The sequence below is a fragment of the Nothoprocta perdicaria genome, unplaced genomic scaffold (assembly GCF_003342845.1).
Source record: "Nothoprocta perdicaria isolate Ctin4 unplaced genomic scaffold, notPer1 scaffold_66, whole genome shotgun sequence".
In the NCBI taxonomy this organism is placed as follows: Eukaryota; Metazoa; Chordata; class Aves; order Tinamiformes; family Tinamidae; genus Nothoprocta; species Nothoprocta perdicaria.
This window is the reverse complement of record NW_020455932.1, coordinates 2700115-2718096: the sequence shown is the minus strand read 5'-3', so window position 1 is coordinate 2718096 and position 17982 is coordinate 2700115. Positions and strand designations below refer to the sequence as shown.

Sequence of the window (17982 nt, the reverse complement as noted above, 5' to 3'; positions counted from 1 at the left end):
ACAAATCTCTGCAATATTGGTTCTAGAGAATAATTTTCTAGGACACTTTTTTTTTCTTTTTTTGTCTCCACTAAGTCTTGTTCTGTGTTTAATTTTTTTTTTTTTTTTGTCTTTTGCTAAAGCAAAATCTTATTTTAGCTCCTGTTTTAGGCACTAAGTAGAAACTGCAATCTATCAGTCATGCACTAGACTTCTGCCCATGTTCACCGTTCAGGGATTCAGAATGCCTTCGTCTGGCCACTCTTTCAAGACAAGCAGTTATGGTGTGGAAAAAAAAAAATAGGCAAATAACTAAAATAAGCTTTTCTCTTCCCTTCTGCCTTGTTCCCAGGGAGAAGATGCCATTCCACCATGTAACAGCTGGCTTGTTGTACAAGGGCAACTACCTGAACCGGTCGCTCTCTGCCGGCAGTGACAGCGAACAGCTAGCAAATATCTCCGTGGAGGAACTGGATGGTGAGTGATGCCTTCAGAGCTCTCCGAAGTGGGGCTGGCAAGGGGGAAGGCTCGCATTTCTCAGAGTGGTGGCTTTGTCGCGTGGTGGCCTGAAAGGGAGCTTCCCTGTGAAGCGAGGAGTACAAGCTGTGTTGGAAGGGAAATATTTTAGCCGACTGGGGACATAGAAGACCCCAGACCAAAGTTATGTTCACTCCTGGAGGCTGATTTAGGCTCGGATTTTGCCCTTCTGCCTGGAAATAAGGCAGCTTTTGAAAGAAGGCAGCTGCTTTTTACAGGAAAAAGTTGCAAGAGACAAGGTTGTATTTTCAATAATGTCTTCTGCTGCTTTCTATAACCTGCAGCGCTGAACCTGTTCTCCTATGCAAGTCGCTCATGTGCTTTGTGGCCTTAGAAAGCGAAATTTTTCTCTGTAATGAGATATGTGGAAGGTGGCTTGTGGCTTAGGAGCCTGGAAAGAGCCTCCAGGTCAGTGACTTGATGTACAGGCAGCCCTCAGATTGGTAAAGCTGGGTTAGGCACATCTCCTGCCCATAGGATCTCCCGTGATTTCCTCTCCAGAAGCTAGTTGCTGGGAGTCCCTTTTGTCCCGGAGATAGGTTGTTAGGCCAGGTAGACTCCCAGCCTGGTTTACAGTGGAGAAGTCTCTGTTGTATGTGCTTTGTAGCTCGCCAGGGTCATTTGTAAGCAAAGTATATATTGTTAACAATAATGGTCTTTGAACACTGTGGAGCAAGTTGAAGCTCTTGGTTTGATTCCTTAGTTGGACATTTTGTAAAAAGTGATCATAATCAGCAGTCTTGACAGAGAAGCTAATGAGTATATAAACAACAACAAGATGGTACTAGGTAGGAACAGCCCTTCCAGGACAGGCTGAAAGCATTTTGGCAAAACAGAAGAGAAAAAAAGCCAGCATTTCTGCCCTCCTTCCTCTGTTTCACCTGTTGTTYCGTAAAGGAGACCTCAGTTTTCAAACTTTTTCAACCCTGGTGATTGGGATTTGGTTTTGCAAGCTTTATTTTAACTTAGAGTAAGAAGAAGCGAGACTTTCCATGAACGTTTGTTATTATTTCTCTTCTTTTCAATGAGAATGGAGTGTGAGATATTGCTTTTAGCTCAGACACCAGAAACACAGGGATTTTTTGGAGCCATTTTTCCTGATAGTTTTCCTGGGTCACCAGAGCTTTTCTTTGAGTTGGTGAGGGAAATGGTTCAGCCTCTGTGCATCCTTAAGATGAAAAATGACACTGCAAAGCGACGGTTATACACCGTCCCTATTCCGGATGACAGAGTTTGGCTGAGCCCAGGTAAGAGGATGTAGAATGAGGTCTTGCACTTGGTTTAAAATGAGGACAGGAAGGTTTTCTCTGCCATGCCTACCCTAATTGGAGCCCACCTGCTGCTGCTGCCCTCCAGGCTTGCAGAAGACTGTTAGGAGCTGGTAGACCCAGGCCAGGGTTGGCAGCAGGGCTGTGACCCTGCTCTCGTGGTGGTCCCGTTGCAAAGCCTCCCATTGAGGTACTTGTGTGGAAAATGGTTGGTGGCTGGACCCAGTGGGAGGGAAGGCTGGGATCAATACCTGAAAGCTGTTTTCGTGCCCATCCTCCTGCAAAGCCAGCGGGGAGGGATGGGGACCATGGGCCACCCCAGTGCTGTCCCCGTCTCTCAGCATCAATGGAGCTGGATGCTCCATCTGAGGGGTCCACGGGCACCAGCAGCAGCAAACCTGCCTTCCCCAAAGAGGACAGCAGAAGCYGAGCAGCTGCGAATCGCCAGCGTTAATTAACGGCAAGTGAGATGAATAGGTGTATGGGAGCAGCCTTTTGAGAAGACAGCGGCTGAGCCGCTCGCTAATGCGAACGCTGCATCCATTTAATGTTTCCTCTGCCCYATTATAGCTGTGCTATTGAGCTGGAGAGCAGCAGATTTCATTCATCTCTGCTCACAAAGAGTATCCCCCTCGTTCTTCAATAGAATAGTTAGAGCTCTTTAACTAATCGTCCATTTCTTTTCTGGTGGTGAGACACAGGCTTCTGGTYAGAATTTAGTTATACTTTTTGACAGCCTTTTGCTTTGCAAATGCCTGTTTTCAAGAGCTTTATATCTCTGCCATGAGGACGTGCYCCAGTTCTTAGTCTAGCAGAAGAGATCTCAACCTCAGGCCGTTTCTTCCCACCTGTAAGCACAGAAATGGTGCCGGATTGGATCATTTGCTCTCATGCTGGAGAAAGTGCAAGAAACTGAAGCTGAATTTCTATGTGCTTGCTACCAAAACACACTCTACCTAGCAGAAATCCTATGTAATGTTAAGCCGGCAGTCACTGTCTCACTGTGTTTTGTTGGTAGTACTGAAGAAGTGCCCGGATGTAAGAGTAACAGGGTAAGGTGCCAGTGCTCACTATATACATCTAATTCGGAAATACCCTTCCTACCTTAACGGTGAATTAGCTCAGGGTGCTCTTCCCTGAGATGATAATGTCAGAATATGGGAGCTTCATGATCTATTAAGCTGTGATAGCTCTATGCCAAAAGCATATTTGCATTTAATCATATAGAYGAGGAAAGAGCAGCCAAATTCTGCTCGTTTCCTTTTGCAGTGAGATTTTTGATCCTGAGAGAGTTCCAGCATATTGACGCCTCCCAGTCTCATATATTAAATCCCCGAGGGCTGGAAGCTCTTTCTGGGGCGAGTGGTGGGAATTTTCTATGAGGCTCCAGTGCTACACGCAAGGCTCCAGCGCAGGCCTGATCTGCTGGGCTTTTCCAGCGGGATTTTGGAATCTCACATCGCGTGTCTCGACGCCGTTGGCTCTGCAGAGGCTTTCAGAGGCTCTCAGATCCCGTGGCAAGAACGCACCGTGGAGCCTGGGTGGGAGGGAACGTGACTCTTGCTGCAACAAATACTGCCTAAAATGTTTCTTTGAAGCCCGCTGGCGATGCATGCAGGGGCAGRTGGCGATCAGGAAATGAAAAAGATTTATGTCTTCAAGTAGCATGAGCAGGAAAGACTGTGGTTTTGGGGTGAGTGTGCGCAGTCCAGAGCGGCACTTTGAGGGTGCTGCTGTGCCTCTTCTCCGGCTCATTATTTTTCTGCTATGAAAACTTCTCAGACTTGCAGTGGCCATCTGTTGACTTTAACTGCGCTATTTTTTCCGTCCTGCTTTAAATACTGCGCTGGCAGTGAAGAGGAGAGGCTGGGGAGACAGCGGGTCACTCYGATCGCCTGTCGGCAGTGTTTGCTTGTTGTGGTTCTGTAGGAGCGTGCGGGTGTTTAGAAACTGTCACGGTCACAACGGGAATTAACTCGCAGAAAGCCGTATTAGGCGATATTAAACTTTGTAACTCAAAGTAAGTGACGGAGTTGGAAGTGACAGGCCATCCATAACCTGTCTCTCGGGGACCACGAGGTGCGATGGGGCTTTAGATGAATATTATTGCCATATGCTCGGCAGTTTCTAGGCGTGAARGTATAAATTGAGTTGGAGACAAACTGTTTTACGTATAGATTTTCTGGCTATCACTGGTTGATGCAGAATTGCGGTGGTGTTTGTACGTACGCTATCCTTTCCACCTTCCTTTTAAAGCCAGCTTCTGCCTTCACATTGCAGACTGCTAGGAATATTTTTAATAAAAAATGGTGGATGGAAATCATCATGTCAAGCTTGAGTCATCCACCTCCATAGGCTCTATCTAAAGGGTATTGTCAGGAGGTAAAAACATTTCCATAGTAGGAATCTGACAAATATCACCTGAAGGGAGGCACATGCATTCTAAGTAGGCTTTGCAGAAAGCGCCTGTGAAATGCATGATAGTCAGGGCGCCTTGCAGAGAAAACCCAAATGCAGCAGTTATTTGTCCAGAAAGACATCGTGATAAATCCTAACATGACCTAGATTCCCTTGAAAACAGCAATGTCCTGCCCAACTGTGCTGCAGTTGGAAAATTGAGATGGGTACCAAGTGACGGGACCACATAACCCTGGACAAGGCAGGTCCTGTAACACCTAGAGGGCTTTAGATAGGATGGGAGATTTTTTTTTTCCTGTTTGTAGCCACCAATCCTGCTGCTTGGTGACATCCTAAAGGCTGACAACCTAAGAGAAACTCCCAAAATTTCTCTTGAGAGAAATTTAGACAGCCTGAACTGGAGATGTCAGCAGGGAAAGTGTGAATGGGCTCTGGATGCGGGAGCTTTGGGTGCTGTTCTCTTCAAAGCAAGTCTCTGGGGACCTCCTTGGTAGGAGACCTTCCTGTCACTGTGGTTTATAGGTTGCACTACGGGATGTGCTTTGCCCAGGTTCTGCCTCTCTCTCCAGCAACCTCCTCTTGTCACCCACAGAAGGTGYCTTCCCTGGGTCACTGTTTCCCTCAGTCCCTGTGTGAAAGTCAGCCATGAGTGGCTGAAGACTATATTGGAAAACAGCTCTTGAAATAATTAAAGGGCACGGTTAAATGATGCCCATATGGATTTTGAATTAACAGTTGGCTCCTGCATGCCAATAATCCCGACGGGAAGAAGTGGCTGAGGATGTGTCAGGGCTGCGGCGGTTTGCAGAGACACGGAGTCCCCAGGAGACAGTAGGGTGCTTGGTGAAAGGGGCTGATAGCACCCGTGGTCTGTACATGGGAGGAGAAACAGGCAAGAGTGGCACGTTTCAGCGTTGCCATCCTAGCACTGGCTCCGTTTTTTTTTTTTTTTTTTTTAAAGGGGGTTCTTTACCCTCTTGTGTAATATATGATGTCAAATGTGATGTTTCTTGGATGCTGCAAGACCCAGAAAGCAAGGGACCCTGCTGCTGCAAAGCCTTGCGACCTCGAGATCTCATCTGAGGGGTGTTATTCAGCAGAAGTCCCCATGCAGCATGAGAATTGTGGCCGATTGGGATCCCATGTCCCTTTCTTGTTATCAGAAGGACTCGATAACCAGCCTTTCGCTCGCTGGGTGTGCAGCGGGACGCCCCGCGTGTCCTGCCGGGTGTTGGTTTGCCCGAGGACACCTGTTTGCCGGTGATTTTCATCCGGCTGCTGTGGACCGAGGGTGAAGTCGGGCTCCTCCGGCCTCAGCTGCAAACTCGCTGCCCCGCAGCGGCGGCGTGAGTCTCACGGGCTGCGGTGTCCCAGGTGAAACCAGACGGCGTTTTTGGAGAAGCGGCAGGCTCGAGGAAGGAAGGAAACCCAAGGGGAGATGTGTTAGTCACTTGACTGACTCATGTAGCAGCAATAAGGCTGCCTCTGGCTGCGTCTGCCTCGCTAGGCTCTTTGTCCGTGGGGAGAGAGAGGAAAAGAGAAACATTTGGGAAAGTGGAGAGAGAAATAAGAGCGAAAGAGAGGGTGGAATTGCAGGACCTTTCCCTGGAATAGTGAGACACAGCAAGGGAAGGGGGGTCCTGCCTGGGCATAGGGACCTGCAGGGATGTGCAGCAGCTCCAAAGATGGTTTCAGCACAAGCTCTGAGAGCAGCTGCTTAATTAAGTGGATGAAACTGTAAAAATCTCCTTTCCCCTTTTGCAGATTTCTTGTAAAAGAGAGGTGTATCCACAGTGCCAGTGTTGGGAGCGATCAGGGATGGAAGTGGAATAATTTATGCTTTATATAGGGCTTTAATAGTGTTTCATGCCTCTGGATATAAAATTGTAGCATCACTGGGYGTTTTCTCCCGTGGATCAAGTTGGAGGTATCTCTGACTTCTGCTGAACTCCTCTAAGCTGGCTTTCCAATTATATATTTTAATTACAGTGTGGCTTTCCTTAGGACTCACCAGTTTCAGGTATAAAACAGCTCCCATTTAAAAATCATAAAACCTGGCGCAGGATTAATATTCTGCAGTGCATCATTTTACTCGCTCCAGACAGCGAGTGCTCAGTGGAGGAGTGGAGCTGCTGACAGAGAAGCTGTCACTACCTGTCCCAGCCGGCACACCAGCTTATGTCTGACCAAGTTCAAGGTGAAATCACACAAAGGGAATGACTTCTACTCATAAATCCCTACAATCTGCCCTATTCTCTAGGAGTCTGCAGACTTCAGTGCTGTGCCTGGAGCGTCCAGCAGATGCAAGACCCCTTCCCTGCTGCACCGTGTTTGAAAGCGTTGAGTTCTCCTGGGCTCCTTTCTGAAAGTTTGCTCACTTTGCATCAGAGTGGCAGAGTGGTCCTGCATGCCATGGATGGACAGATCCACCCACAGGTCCATCAGTCCATCTTGCGCCTGTGGCTTAGTCCCAGCGTCACAGAGCTCTCGTGCTGGGTCTCCAGAGAAGCTGCTGTAGCTCAAATCTGCACCAGTTCCCAGCACAAACAGGCTCAGGGACGCTCGGATGCCCAAAGCTTTAACTCTTCTGGCTTTGACTTGAGATAAGGGCTCCTGTTGCAAGGGTTTAGTTGCTGCATTGCTCTGGGACATGTTGGGTTTGAAGGGCAGTGCGGGATTTCCTTGGGTCCTGGAGATCCTCTGCAGGAAGGTAGTAGAAAGCTGGGAATTGGAGCACTCCAGGAAAGCAAGTGTTTTTAGAGTCTGACCCTTTGCACCAGCAGCCAGTCCTAAGCCAGCTGRGCCATGGGACAAACCTGTCCTGGGTGCTCCCTAGGGAAGGGCTTTCAGAGGCTGTGGTAGCTGGGCATTGCACTGTCCTTGTCCCATGCCTGCTCTGCCCAGGCCACCAGGAGCTGCCACGGAGGATGCTTCACCCTCCAAGTGTGGGAACAGACATCCACATCACTTCTAAGGGAAGAATCTTTGCAAAGAAACGAGAGCAAAAATAAAATGAACTTGGCTGCCAGCAAAGGAGAAGGGCAGGGACACCATCTGGACAGCAATTAAGGAGGTTGTTTGAACTCCAGCTACGCTGACATAGTTAGAGGAACCGTCTGGTAAGTGAGCGAGATATTAGCATTGGGTACTCAAGTTTCCTTGGGCAGAGGCTGGGGGGATTCTGGCTTCTTGTAGGCAGCAGAGGAGGAGCCTCCTCGAGCTCGGGCCACCTTCACACTCCGTTTTAGGGCAGTTTGGGGAAGGGAGATGCAGTCTGTGGCTTCGTTGTCTCTCTTGYCTCTTGCTGCAGCCCCAAGCTGAGCCGTGAACCCTCCTGGGCAGACGCTCCTGGTGGGCACTTTGGATAATCCCAGCTCATTTCCAGGCTGGGCTATCTTTGGAGCATGGTGATAACSCGCTGCCTGCATTGCCCCAGGCCATGGGGACATCGCAGATTCAGATGAAGGACTAAACCTGCTTTAAAAAGAGGTTTAAATCTTGCTATGACACATTTATACAAATTTTAACATGGAGTTTTAATTTTTTATGCAAGCTTCTAGGCCAGCTCATTAATTTTCCAGGATCCTCCATGCCTTGTCTTAAACCTCTGGCTGGGGGTGCTGCTCTWATAGTAAGTGTCACTCTGCAAACTCAGGGGGTCTCATTCTTTGCTGCCACGTCATTGCTCTGGAGAAATGTTCTCCAGGCAATGGCTGTACAGGAGGACAGGGCAGTGGTGCTTGTGTGGGGTTACTGCATCCCGCRCCCCTAAGGACTTGGCACGTGCCTTGAGATCAAGGCCCTTGAGACCCTTGGAAGCAAAGGGTGCTCCATGCTACTTCCTGCCCTGTTTTCCAGCTGCAGGCCCATGGGAGCTGAGGATGCGGCAGGACCTTTGCTTGCTGTGGCGTGGGTGGCATATCGCAGGGCATCCTTTGTGGCACCCTTTGAGCGCTGAGTGAACTCACTGGGGGTGCAAATTTGTTTGCCGGGCAAAGGGGCTGGCAATGCATGGAGGAGTTTTCCATCTGAAGCGCCCCAGGAGTGGCTTCCCATCCCAGGAACACAAGGCATCTTCCTTCTGTTTTCAATGGAGCATCGCTGCGTCCACGCTGTGCAAGGCACAGGGTGGCCTGTCCGTGTTGGATAGGCCAGTGACACGCTGGCAGTGTCACTTCTGCAGAAGGTCTGGAGGTTCAAAGMGGCCAGACCCTGGCCCAAAATTACCCATATATACTCTGCTTCCCATTTAACAGTCCAGGCAGAAGCACAAATGCAGCCTTTGGCCCGGGTTTAACTGGCATTAGGCATCCCATCCCTAGTGCTCCATGCAGAGTAAATGGCTCTCTATCTATTTCATGTCCTGGGGCCTTTTTATCAGTGCTGGAGCTTGAAGAGCAGATTGGAAGGGTTCGGACAAGGTGCCATTAGAGCCAGTGGAGACGAGTGGCTCAGTCATCGCGAGCAGTGCAGACCTGACGCAAGGACTCGCACGCAGGGGTTTGCGCTTGCAGCCCGCAGCAGCGGGATGGAGCCCCGTGGAACACGAGCACAGGGGCTCTCCCGGCCTCGGAGGCCCCTTCCCCAAGTCTGCTCTGCCAGGTGCCCTGGCGAGGTGCGGGGWTCAATGCTTCAGCTCGGCCGTGCCGCTTTGCTGGCTCTCAGCACGTCAGATTTATTCGGGTTGTAGCAACCCCCGCGCGGCCCCACATCAGTCCCCTACCTCCATCASGGCTGCTGCCCTGTCAGAGAGAAAACTCGTACAGCAAGCGCTCTGCTCTCGCTGCCTTTAAGTGCTTGCTATAAAGGAACATTTAAGGAAGGATTTGTCTCCTAAATAGCTAGATTTAGCAGTTATCGGTTCTTACTCAGAAATCAGGTTCCAGGAATCTCTTTTCTAGTCCTTCATGGGGATATTTTGGCAGTCACCAATCTTCTCATGCCTCAGTTTCCCTTGCAGCAATCACCTTCATGTGCAGTGCATAGCAATGGGTCTACCAATGCTTGGGGTGCTCCAAGACCCCTGGATGAAACTTGGCCCTTAGCTCCATGTGGGCAATGACTTTGCTTAGCTTGTTCTGGTGCACGTGATGATTTGAGCAGATAGCAGTTTACTTTTTCAAAAATTGTTGTTATTATTATTATTGTTATTATTACACTTAGAAGCAGTGCGCTGTCAAGGTCGGTGTTCGTGGCCTCGGTTTGGCTGTCGGGACATCTGCTCCTTGGTAGCAGAAAGCAGCTCGGCCCTGCTGAGTTGCTGGGCAGGAGCCAATGCCGGCAGCTGCACCGAGCTGATGGGCTCGTGCTCTCCGCGCCGTTGTCCCCACTTGCGAGCAAGTGCATTTGTGCTACTGGGGGGACGGAGACCCGCAGCCCGAGTTCTGACACCTGGGGATCAGGGGCAGCTGGGAGGGCTGGGAGCAGCGGTGACCAGGGAAGGAGCATCTCGGGAAGAAGGGATGCTGAGTGCAGGGCAGGGATTCGAGCCTGGGAAGGGACGAGGGAGCAAAGTGGCTGCACGGAGCATTGGGTCAGCTATGCCCGAGCATAAAGAGCCACAGCCATTGGTTCTGTGGGCAGCAGTTGTCACTTTTGCAGGMGCCCGCAGCTCCCAGCCCCCTGCCAGATGGGGACTGGGAAGGAGCCCAGCTGGGAAGTGCTGTTTTTCCCAGCTTGGCCGGCTTTTGCAACATCAAAGAGGATCAGGAGGACTCTTTGAAGTCGGCCTTAGCCTCTGCGTGCCTACAAAAGCCAAGGGGTGCAAATCTGCCGTGGYGACCACGATGCGCTGGGAGCTGGGTGTCCAGCGGGGTCAGAGAGCGCTTGGCCAGCAGGGCTGGTCCGGGTGCCCCAGCACGTGCCAGGGCAGCGAGCAGGGCGGCCACAGGGCTGRGCTGCAGCACTGAGCTCCTCGCTGCTGCCGCCTTCGCCTGGGTTTGCAGGGCAAGCCCGTGGGCAGACTGAGCTGCTGGGAAGGGGAGAACTTGTCTGGAGACTGAGCTCGGAGAGGGGCTGGTGGAGGGTTTGCTGCTTTTTGCGGTGTAAGGTCAGCTCAAGGTCCTGCATCACTGGGTGATGCTGCTGCAGGTGGTCCTGTGCTCTCAGTGCCACAGCAAAGGCTTGGCTGGGCTTCTGCAGTGGCACCGTGGGCTTTGCACCAGGCTGAGTGAATATCCAGGAGCTTGTCCTCGCGAAACGGAGAGCACCAGCATCTCCCTGGGCTTTGCGGGAGCACTGGCTCGTAGCAGCTTCCTCGGCCCCGCATCGCATCCTGCCTGGAGCTGCAGGCAGCACCGCAACCCTTTGCAGCAGCAACTGCAGGAGCAACCACAATAAGTGGCAGAAAGCTTGCGGTGTGCTGTTTGCCATTTCCAGCACTGCAGAGCAAGGAAAGTCACTCTGTTAAGATGTTTCCTGTATTTTTGATAAGAATGCTGCATAAAAACAATCAGGAGAAACAGACAGACAAGCAGAGCCGTGGTAACAAGCAGATATTTGTCTCTCTCTCCTGTTTTTGAATATACACCATTATAATGTCATTTAAGAAAAGTCCCTCTTTCTAAGTAAGCCATTAGAGCACAAGCCCATTAGCAACCTGCAAGATGAGGCGATGTTTTGTAGCTTGAGATTATTCTTTAGGGCAATTGCTATTTAATTTGCTAAGAAACGCAAATATCATTACATTTCTTCCAGCTGAATCCTATGCAGGGCCGTGGGGTTTTTGTGAATAGGTTTGGATGGGGAAGGGAAAGGCACATGGCTGTTTAATTGATTGTAATTGCTATTATTTCCCTAAGGAAGAAAAGATTTGAAGCATTTATTTATTTTTTATTTCCTCAGCACTTCTTCGTGATTGCACATAAGGGGTAGATTGTTCTGAGCAGAGACACAGTCGTTTTTGCCTTGAAATGTGAAACTCTTTGTCCCGTGTCTGCTGCATGAAGTGTCCGTCGCTGGTACTCAAACGTTAGGGGCGGCTGCTTTGTAAATATTATTTCAGGGTTGCAAAAGGAGAAATGGGACATTTCCGATTTTTGGAGGAGGCATGAGGGTCTCTTGTTGCTCCTTTTGAAAAGAACGGAGATAAAGTCGTCTCTGGTAGCATCATCTGGAGGAATCTGATCTGCACCTCTGRGGCTGGGCAGGTCATGCTGTCTTGGGGCTCCTTCTCATTTGGGGCCAAATCATCATATTTTTATTTTTATTTTTTTAATTTTTTTTTTCCCATGCATAGGAAGCTGGGAAAAAAAAATCGCATCTGCTCCCAAAATGAGGTGCTTCATAAAGGCTTTGAGCCATTAAATCATTTTGGTTTGAAGGTATGGCATATCTGTAAATCCTGCCTGGCCCGGCCACGTGCTGCCATCAAGGAGCTGAACCAAAAGGCTTTCTTTTTGCATGATCCTGAACAAGCCATTCCTGAAGCCACCATGAGCTGAGGAGGAGGCTCAGGGCCCCACAGTCTGTATTTTTGCTGCCAGTGCCCCTGGTGACAAGCGCTGCTGCACTGCCACCCTCCTCCGGTCCCCTGCACAGGAGAGGGACCTGCTCCGTGTCCCCAGCCATGGCATCAGTGTCACCCAGGTCCCCCACCGGGCCTCTTGGTCCCACAGCTGCTTTGGGCCTCCTGTCCCGCCACTGGAGGCTAATGCAGATTGGGACGTGCAGATGCGATGGCCCTCTGCCACCTGGATGGTGGCCCCGGACCCTGAGGGGTGACACAGACAGGATTGTGGCCGCTCGCATCGGCACAGGGAGGATCAGGTCTGGGAGAGACCCTCCCTGTCCCCACGGCACCAAGGGGGTCCCAGGAGCTGGTGGCATGGTGGCATTGCCCGTGGCACCCGCAGAGCCGGCAGCCTGGTGGAGCGGGCTCGCTTTCCCCCCAGGGATGTTCAGCACATCGCATCCGAGCGGCTCCCCTGCGGCCAGGCCCGCATCCATCCGGGAGCGCTCGGCTCGGCTCGGCTCRGCTCGGCTTGGCTTGCTAGAGGCTCCCAGCCAGAAAAACACAGCAAGTTTGGGGTGGATTGAGCTGCAAAAGGAGAGCCGGCCTTGCCCCCCGCCGCCCTCTTTGGGGGCTTTTCGAGAGGCTGGGGAGCTAGTGGTGTCTCCAGCGGTCACTCCAGCTGCCTTCCGGGCTTGACTCCCATTATTTTATATATAATTTATATATATATAAAAATATATAATAAAGCAAAATAAAGAGGGAGCCCAGTTAAATATGGGGCTCTGGAAAGAGGTCCAAGCCGGGCTTGCTCTCCTGCTCCGCGAGCGTGCAGCTTCTCCTGGCTCTTTTCTTGGGGTGGTAACAGCAAGCAGGACACGTGCTGTGGTTTCTGTAACTCCTTCTGTGTCTAAGGCACGGGGGTTATTGGTCCCTGCGAGGGGAGAAGAACTGATGAGGAAAAACCCAGCTGGAGACTGGGCTGGACAAACAACCTCTCACTTGAGATGTTGCTTTATCGTTTGATTATCTATTTTTTTTTTTAAAGAATATTTCTTTTCAAGCAAGTGTTTGGCTGTTTGGCTATTTTTTTCTGCTGGTTAAGGTTATTCTCATCGTCTATGTAACATTGCAGACAGCTGAGGGTTTATGCTGGATTACCTGGACACCTCGCGTGAGGGTCACTGTGGCAGGGACGGAGTTTTACTGGGTGAAAGTCCTGGCTTGGTGACATGTGGGGCTCCTCTCCATGCCCTGATGCTTCTAGCGGTTTTTGTTTCAGTAAAAAAAAAGCTGAAGCTCCTCTTTCGAGGTAATTTGGGCAGTTCTTGTACATTAAAACTTCTTCCAGGGCATTTTGTGGCACCCAAGGAACTAAGGTTTGGAATCACAGAATGAAGTCTAGGCCAGCAAAAAACAGCTCTGATCAGTTTTTAACCTTGRTGCTGTGTGTTTCTCCATCAGAACAATATTTAAACCCAAATAGCACACATCCCTCAATTTTCTTACCTGAATATGCAGGAGAAGCCTTCTGTGYGGCTTGTTCTAGAGGGTAGATGTCCCACTCGCCCATGGAAGAACTGGTCTCGCCTTGGAGAGGGACTTGCCTTCAAAGTGGAACGTGCTTCTTTTGCAGATGGGAAATCCTGATCCCATTGATGTAAGCAGCAAAAATCCTGTTGACAGAGCTAGGCTTTCACTCTCTGTAGTTTAAGAAATCGGATGACTGGCTGATCTCCTTAGTGCCTATTTCTCTTTCTAAAGGAAAGCTTTTCAGTTTTGTGCCTGGGAAAAGGCTTGTGCCTTTCGTTTTGTGCCTAGGGAAAGTTTTGTGCTCAAAGGCTGAGTTTTGGTGTCTTTGTGTGGGGAAAAAAGCCTAGATATCACCCCATCTCATAGTGGGGTGCTCTAGCGGGTAGCAGAGTGTACACGTGTTTGTACAGGAGTGTAGCCAGTTGATAGAGATGTTAATATAGTGGTTGTGGACAGGAGAAAGCCAGTCTCTCCTTGGTTTGTGATGAGCCTAAACAAGCCTGCTGGAGAAGGGTGAGCTCATTTAGAATGAGAAGCGATGACGAAGAAGCAATAGGCTCTTTGAACCTCAGTCCTTCTGGGAACGAGCAATGTGGAAATCTGTATGTTGCTAGTCATCAGCCATCTATCTCTAATCCTGCATACCTCTTCCAGGGCTTCTTTCTGAGGCCTCTGAGCCTTTGATGGGGTGGGAGCATGAAGAACTGAAAGTTTTTGAGGACTAAAAATATTCTGAAGAATGAGGTCTGTGCATGTATGGTTTGGTGCCAGCTTTGACATTCTCCCTCTACCCACTTTCCATATCTCCATCTCAGCTTGCCGTTGGTGATGGTTACTGCAAGGCTCTCCTTGACTTCAGTGGGAGCGGGACTGGGCTCCAGAGGTCTAGACCAGTTTATCCAAGCAGAGCTTCCAGAGAGGAGAAATCCCAGTGTCATTCATAGCTGCAGGCACAGACCCGGATCCACCCTCACYTACCTGGAGAACTAAATGCGTAATCTCTAACATCTGATCTCCTTCTTTTGCCTATGGGAAGAAAAAAACATTTTGACAAGATGATCTCTGGTATCTCCTATGGAGTTKATAAAGTTCCTCGCTATGGCTATCAAGGAAGCTGTGACTTCAAACCAAATTTGAAGCTATTCGGAAAGATTCAGGGCAGCTGTGACAGGCATACATGGACGACGKCTCAGGACTGTGTGTAGCAATCTGTAAGCCATAAATACTTGGTGAGTGCTGTAGTGACTTTTTAATTTTAGTGGGAAAACCAGAATGTGGCAGCCAGAAGAATAAATGGTACAAAAATAGTAGTAACCCTTTTGGGAAGAGGAAATGTTATTCCTCTAAGAACAGCAACCCCAATTAAATGGAACCTTTAAAGAAGTGGATAACTAATTACCTACATAAGGATGAGGCAGAGTCTTGCACATGGAAAACAGATTTACTGGGGAACTTTTATCTCTATATATAAGTCCAAATTGATTTGTTTTCTTGCTGCAAGCCCCCAGTCATCTGTGGTTTGTAAATATTGTGGTTGATGGCTGTAAAGATCTTCAAGGAGATCAAGTTGGGAAGAGTGATGTGGTCAGCTGCAGTTATGGGGACTGCTGCGGGAGGGGGCTCGTGGTTTTACTGCTGTCCCTGGGCTGCAGGTGCAGCCGGGGGGTCTTGAGTCGTGTTGTGTGGGGCAGGACTGTGGGTCCCCAGGGGTGTCCTGTGCTGGCACGGGGTCCCTGGGCAATGGACTGGGCAGCTGCGCTCGTTCCTGCAACCAAGGGCATGTCCTCTGCTGTGGGCTCTTCTAATAAGAGCTTCCAGCATTCCTGCACATCTCCACATCCTTTAGGTTTTGGTATTAATAAGACGAGTGAAGAGTTTGGAGGTAGTAGTTTTGGCATCTATAATATTTAATTTGTACAAACCTTCATGTGGAGTTTAATTTAGACTGATGAGAGAGGGAGTTTTAGGAGTATAAAAATCCATTAATTACAGATTCCGTCTTAATTATAAATGGCTTTATTTTAAAGTGAATTTTACAACCAAAATTAAGACTTGGAGCAATTCAATCAATACAAACATCAATTAGAGCTGACTTTGTACTCCAATTAATTTATAAAGCTTCCCAATGAAGTGTAAAAAATGTTCCACTTTGTACTCATCTTTTTGTCATAGCCAGGTATCAGGAGGTCTTTGTGGCTTTATTAGCAGCCTCCTAACAAGAAGCGTGGCCGGAATATCAAACCTTGCAGTGCTCTGCTTTCTTTTTTTTTCCCCAAATAAACTAACTCACTTAATTACTAAAATGGCCAAGGAAAGCAGGAGTGTACAGGAAAATAGAAACTCCTGATGGTAGTCAAATTATGTTTATTTTTTAAATGTTACTGCAGTTGAAGAAGTCTGTGGTCAGCGGCTTTGGACGCCTCCAGACTAGACCACACTCACCAGTAACCCATGTCCATATCACATCTGGTTTCTCTAACTCATAGCTATTTATCTCACAGAATGCGCTTCATTCTAATTTCCATGCCCTGCTGCAGTGCTTGGATTCAGTATCATCACCTTTGTTTTGGAGGGATGATCAGGAGGCAGGTGAGGGCTGGACCCGATGGGCGCGTGCGCATCATGAGGATGCGTGTCCATCAGCCACGGCTGTCTTATCTTTGTCTCTCTGCAGCAGCTTTACCCACCTGCAGAATTTGGTGGTGTATCTGCTCATGGGGGACACGTGTCGATCATCACTCTTGCCAGGAGCCGATGAGCCAGCCCAGCTGAAGAGCGAGGATCTGCTCTTGGTCGTGAGCAGGGGGGTTGGACTAGATGACCTGTCAGGTCCCTTCCAACCTTAACCATTCTATGATTCTATGATTCTGTGTAGCATCTTTTACTTAAATCTCTGCCGATACCTTCAATCCCAGCTGCCAACAGCGGGAGCTTACCTAGAATGAGGGCAAGTAAAACAAGTGGTTTTTCAATACCAGAGGGTGAAGTGAAAGGACCTAAGGACTCCACGAGGAAGTGGGAGCATTGAYAGATGAAGAAAAACATTTTTTTTTCTTCTATACTGAAGAATCATCTTGCACATCATCTGCAAGCTGCTTGGAAACCACAAGTCTCGATTCCTGCAGTTTCTTCTGGGCACTTGCCTGTCTTCAGAAGAAGGATGCTGTAGGTGCCACATGCAAGGTGCCACATGCAAATACAACTTAATTTAGGAATAGTTAAATCTTTAATGCAGGGCTTAAGAATCTATGGAGAGCTCTATAGGCTTTCAAGTCTCAYCCTAAGCGTCCTCCCCTCTCACAGCTCGTTGGGGCAGAGACTCTGTCCTCCCATCCAGACTGCACTTTTCCTGTGGGMCTTCTTGGTCTTCTTGAAGGAAAACGATCAAGAAACTGTTATTTGACCATGTGTGAGCTCATGCAGAAAGCATGGAAGGGCTGGAGCCAGGTGCTGGTTTAGATTGCATTTCACTTCTGTTCAAAACCGTGTGTTTTAGTAAAGCCAAACTCTGGGCCGTGTAGCTGTTTGAAGTTGGGAACCAAAAAAGCAAGCGACAGGGCAGGCAAGCAAAGTGAAAACCTGCTCTGAATTATCATAGGCTTTTTTTTTGTTGTTGTTTTAAACCCTTTCAAGCAGAGCCATTTGTACTGAAGCAAATTCTCCCAAGATATTTTTAGATGATATGAGCAGAAAAATATTACTCCATAGCAAGCTGTTTACAAATCTGCTAACCTTGTTTAGTGCTAGTAAAACTCTCAGCTTGGTGTGCTGCAGAGCACGCTAATTACTTGACAGAAATTACGCAACGGTGTCTTTCTGAAGTGATATACGTTGGCTCGGCTCTGCAGCCGGGCCCATGCACACCGTTTTATATAATTAACTGTGAAGGTTTCTGCAGCTTTTCTATTAAAACGGGGCAAGTGAGGCAAAAAGAGGCAGACCCTGCCGATTACCAGCTACTCTCTGTCTTCTGCTACACACAGTCACGTCTGCAATGTGGTCCAAAGCAGTCTGTCCGTTAGCGGCTGCCCTGCGCAGGGATCCGAGGCACTCGGATGCACTCGAGGCACTGGCCAAGCTGCTGATTCTGCCTCCACAGAAGGTTAGAGAAGGTGGGTTCCAGCTGGGGATGGCCAAGGGGCAGAGCCTTGCAGAGCCTGCTGGTACCGGGGAGAAGCAAGAGCCCACGCGGATGTGCTCGTCCATCATGCACGTAGAGCGTTCCTCTCCGTCACTTCTTCTCTGGATTTTTGACGGGCTGTGAAACGGCGTTAGTGACCATTCCTTGTCACACCTGGGCAGGATATACACATTTGACAGAGCAGCATTCCGATGCTATGGGAACAGGGCAGTAGGAAGATATTGATGGGTAGAGATGGGCTTCCTTAACAGAAGGAAGGGAGAGAGCACAGCCCACTTCTGGTGTCCCTTTGTGTCTGTGACCTAACCTGGGCTCACTGTGTCCACTCCCACCCACCCCGTCCCTGAGGATCCAAACTTCTGCTGGTACTTGGAGTTATTTAGTTGTCTTATGGCTGGTTGGAGCATTTCAGGCCCCTCAGTACTTGCTGCTCTTCCTTGGCAAGGCGTGAACCCAATTTGCCAAACACTGCCTTGGCTTTAAGCAAGTTCAGGGATGTGTGACCTCGGGAGAGCCCTTCCAAACCTGCCTTGCCACAGGTTTCTGTAATACTGCCCACATGGTGAGAGGGAACAGAAGAAAGAAGGCAGCTGATGTACCGCAGGAATACACTAACTGGCCTGCTTGGACTTTTCCTTTTTTCTTTTTCTTTCTTT

At 49.2% G+C, this 17982-nt stretch overlaps 1 protein-coding gene across 1 annotated transcript in view; it reads left to right on the top strand.

Annotated features, from left to right (window-relative positions):
- Window positions 1-330: 330 nt before the first annotated feature.
- The window catches only part of CALN1 (calneuron 1), a 105440-nt gene continuing 87788 nt past the window's right edge, over window positions 331-17982 (top strand). The window contains exon 1 of the mRNA XM_026050187.1: window positions 331-456. Within this exon, the coding sequence (XP_025905972.1) occupies window positions 339-456 (118 nt within the window). The 5' untranslated portion in view covers window positions 331-338. The remainder of the gene's footprint in view (window positions 457-17982) is intronic.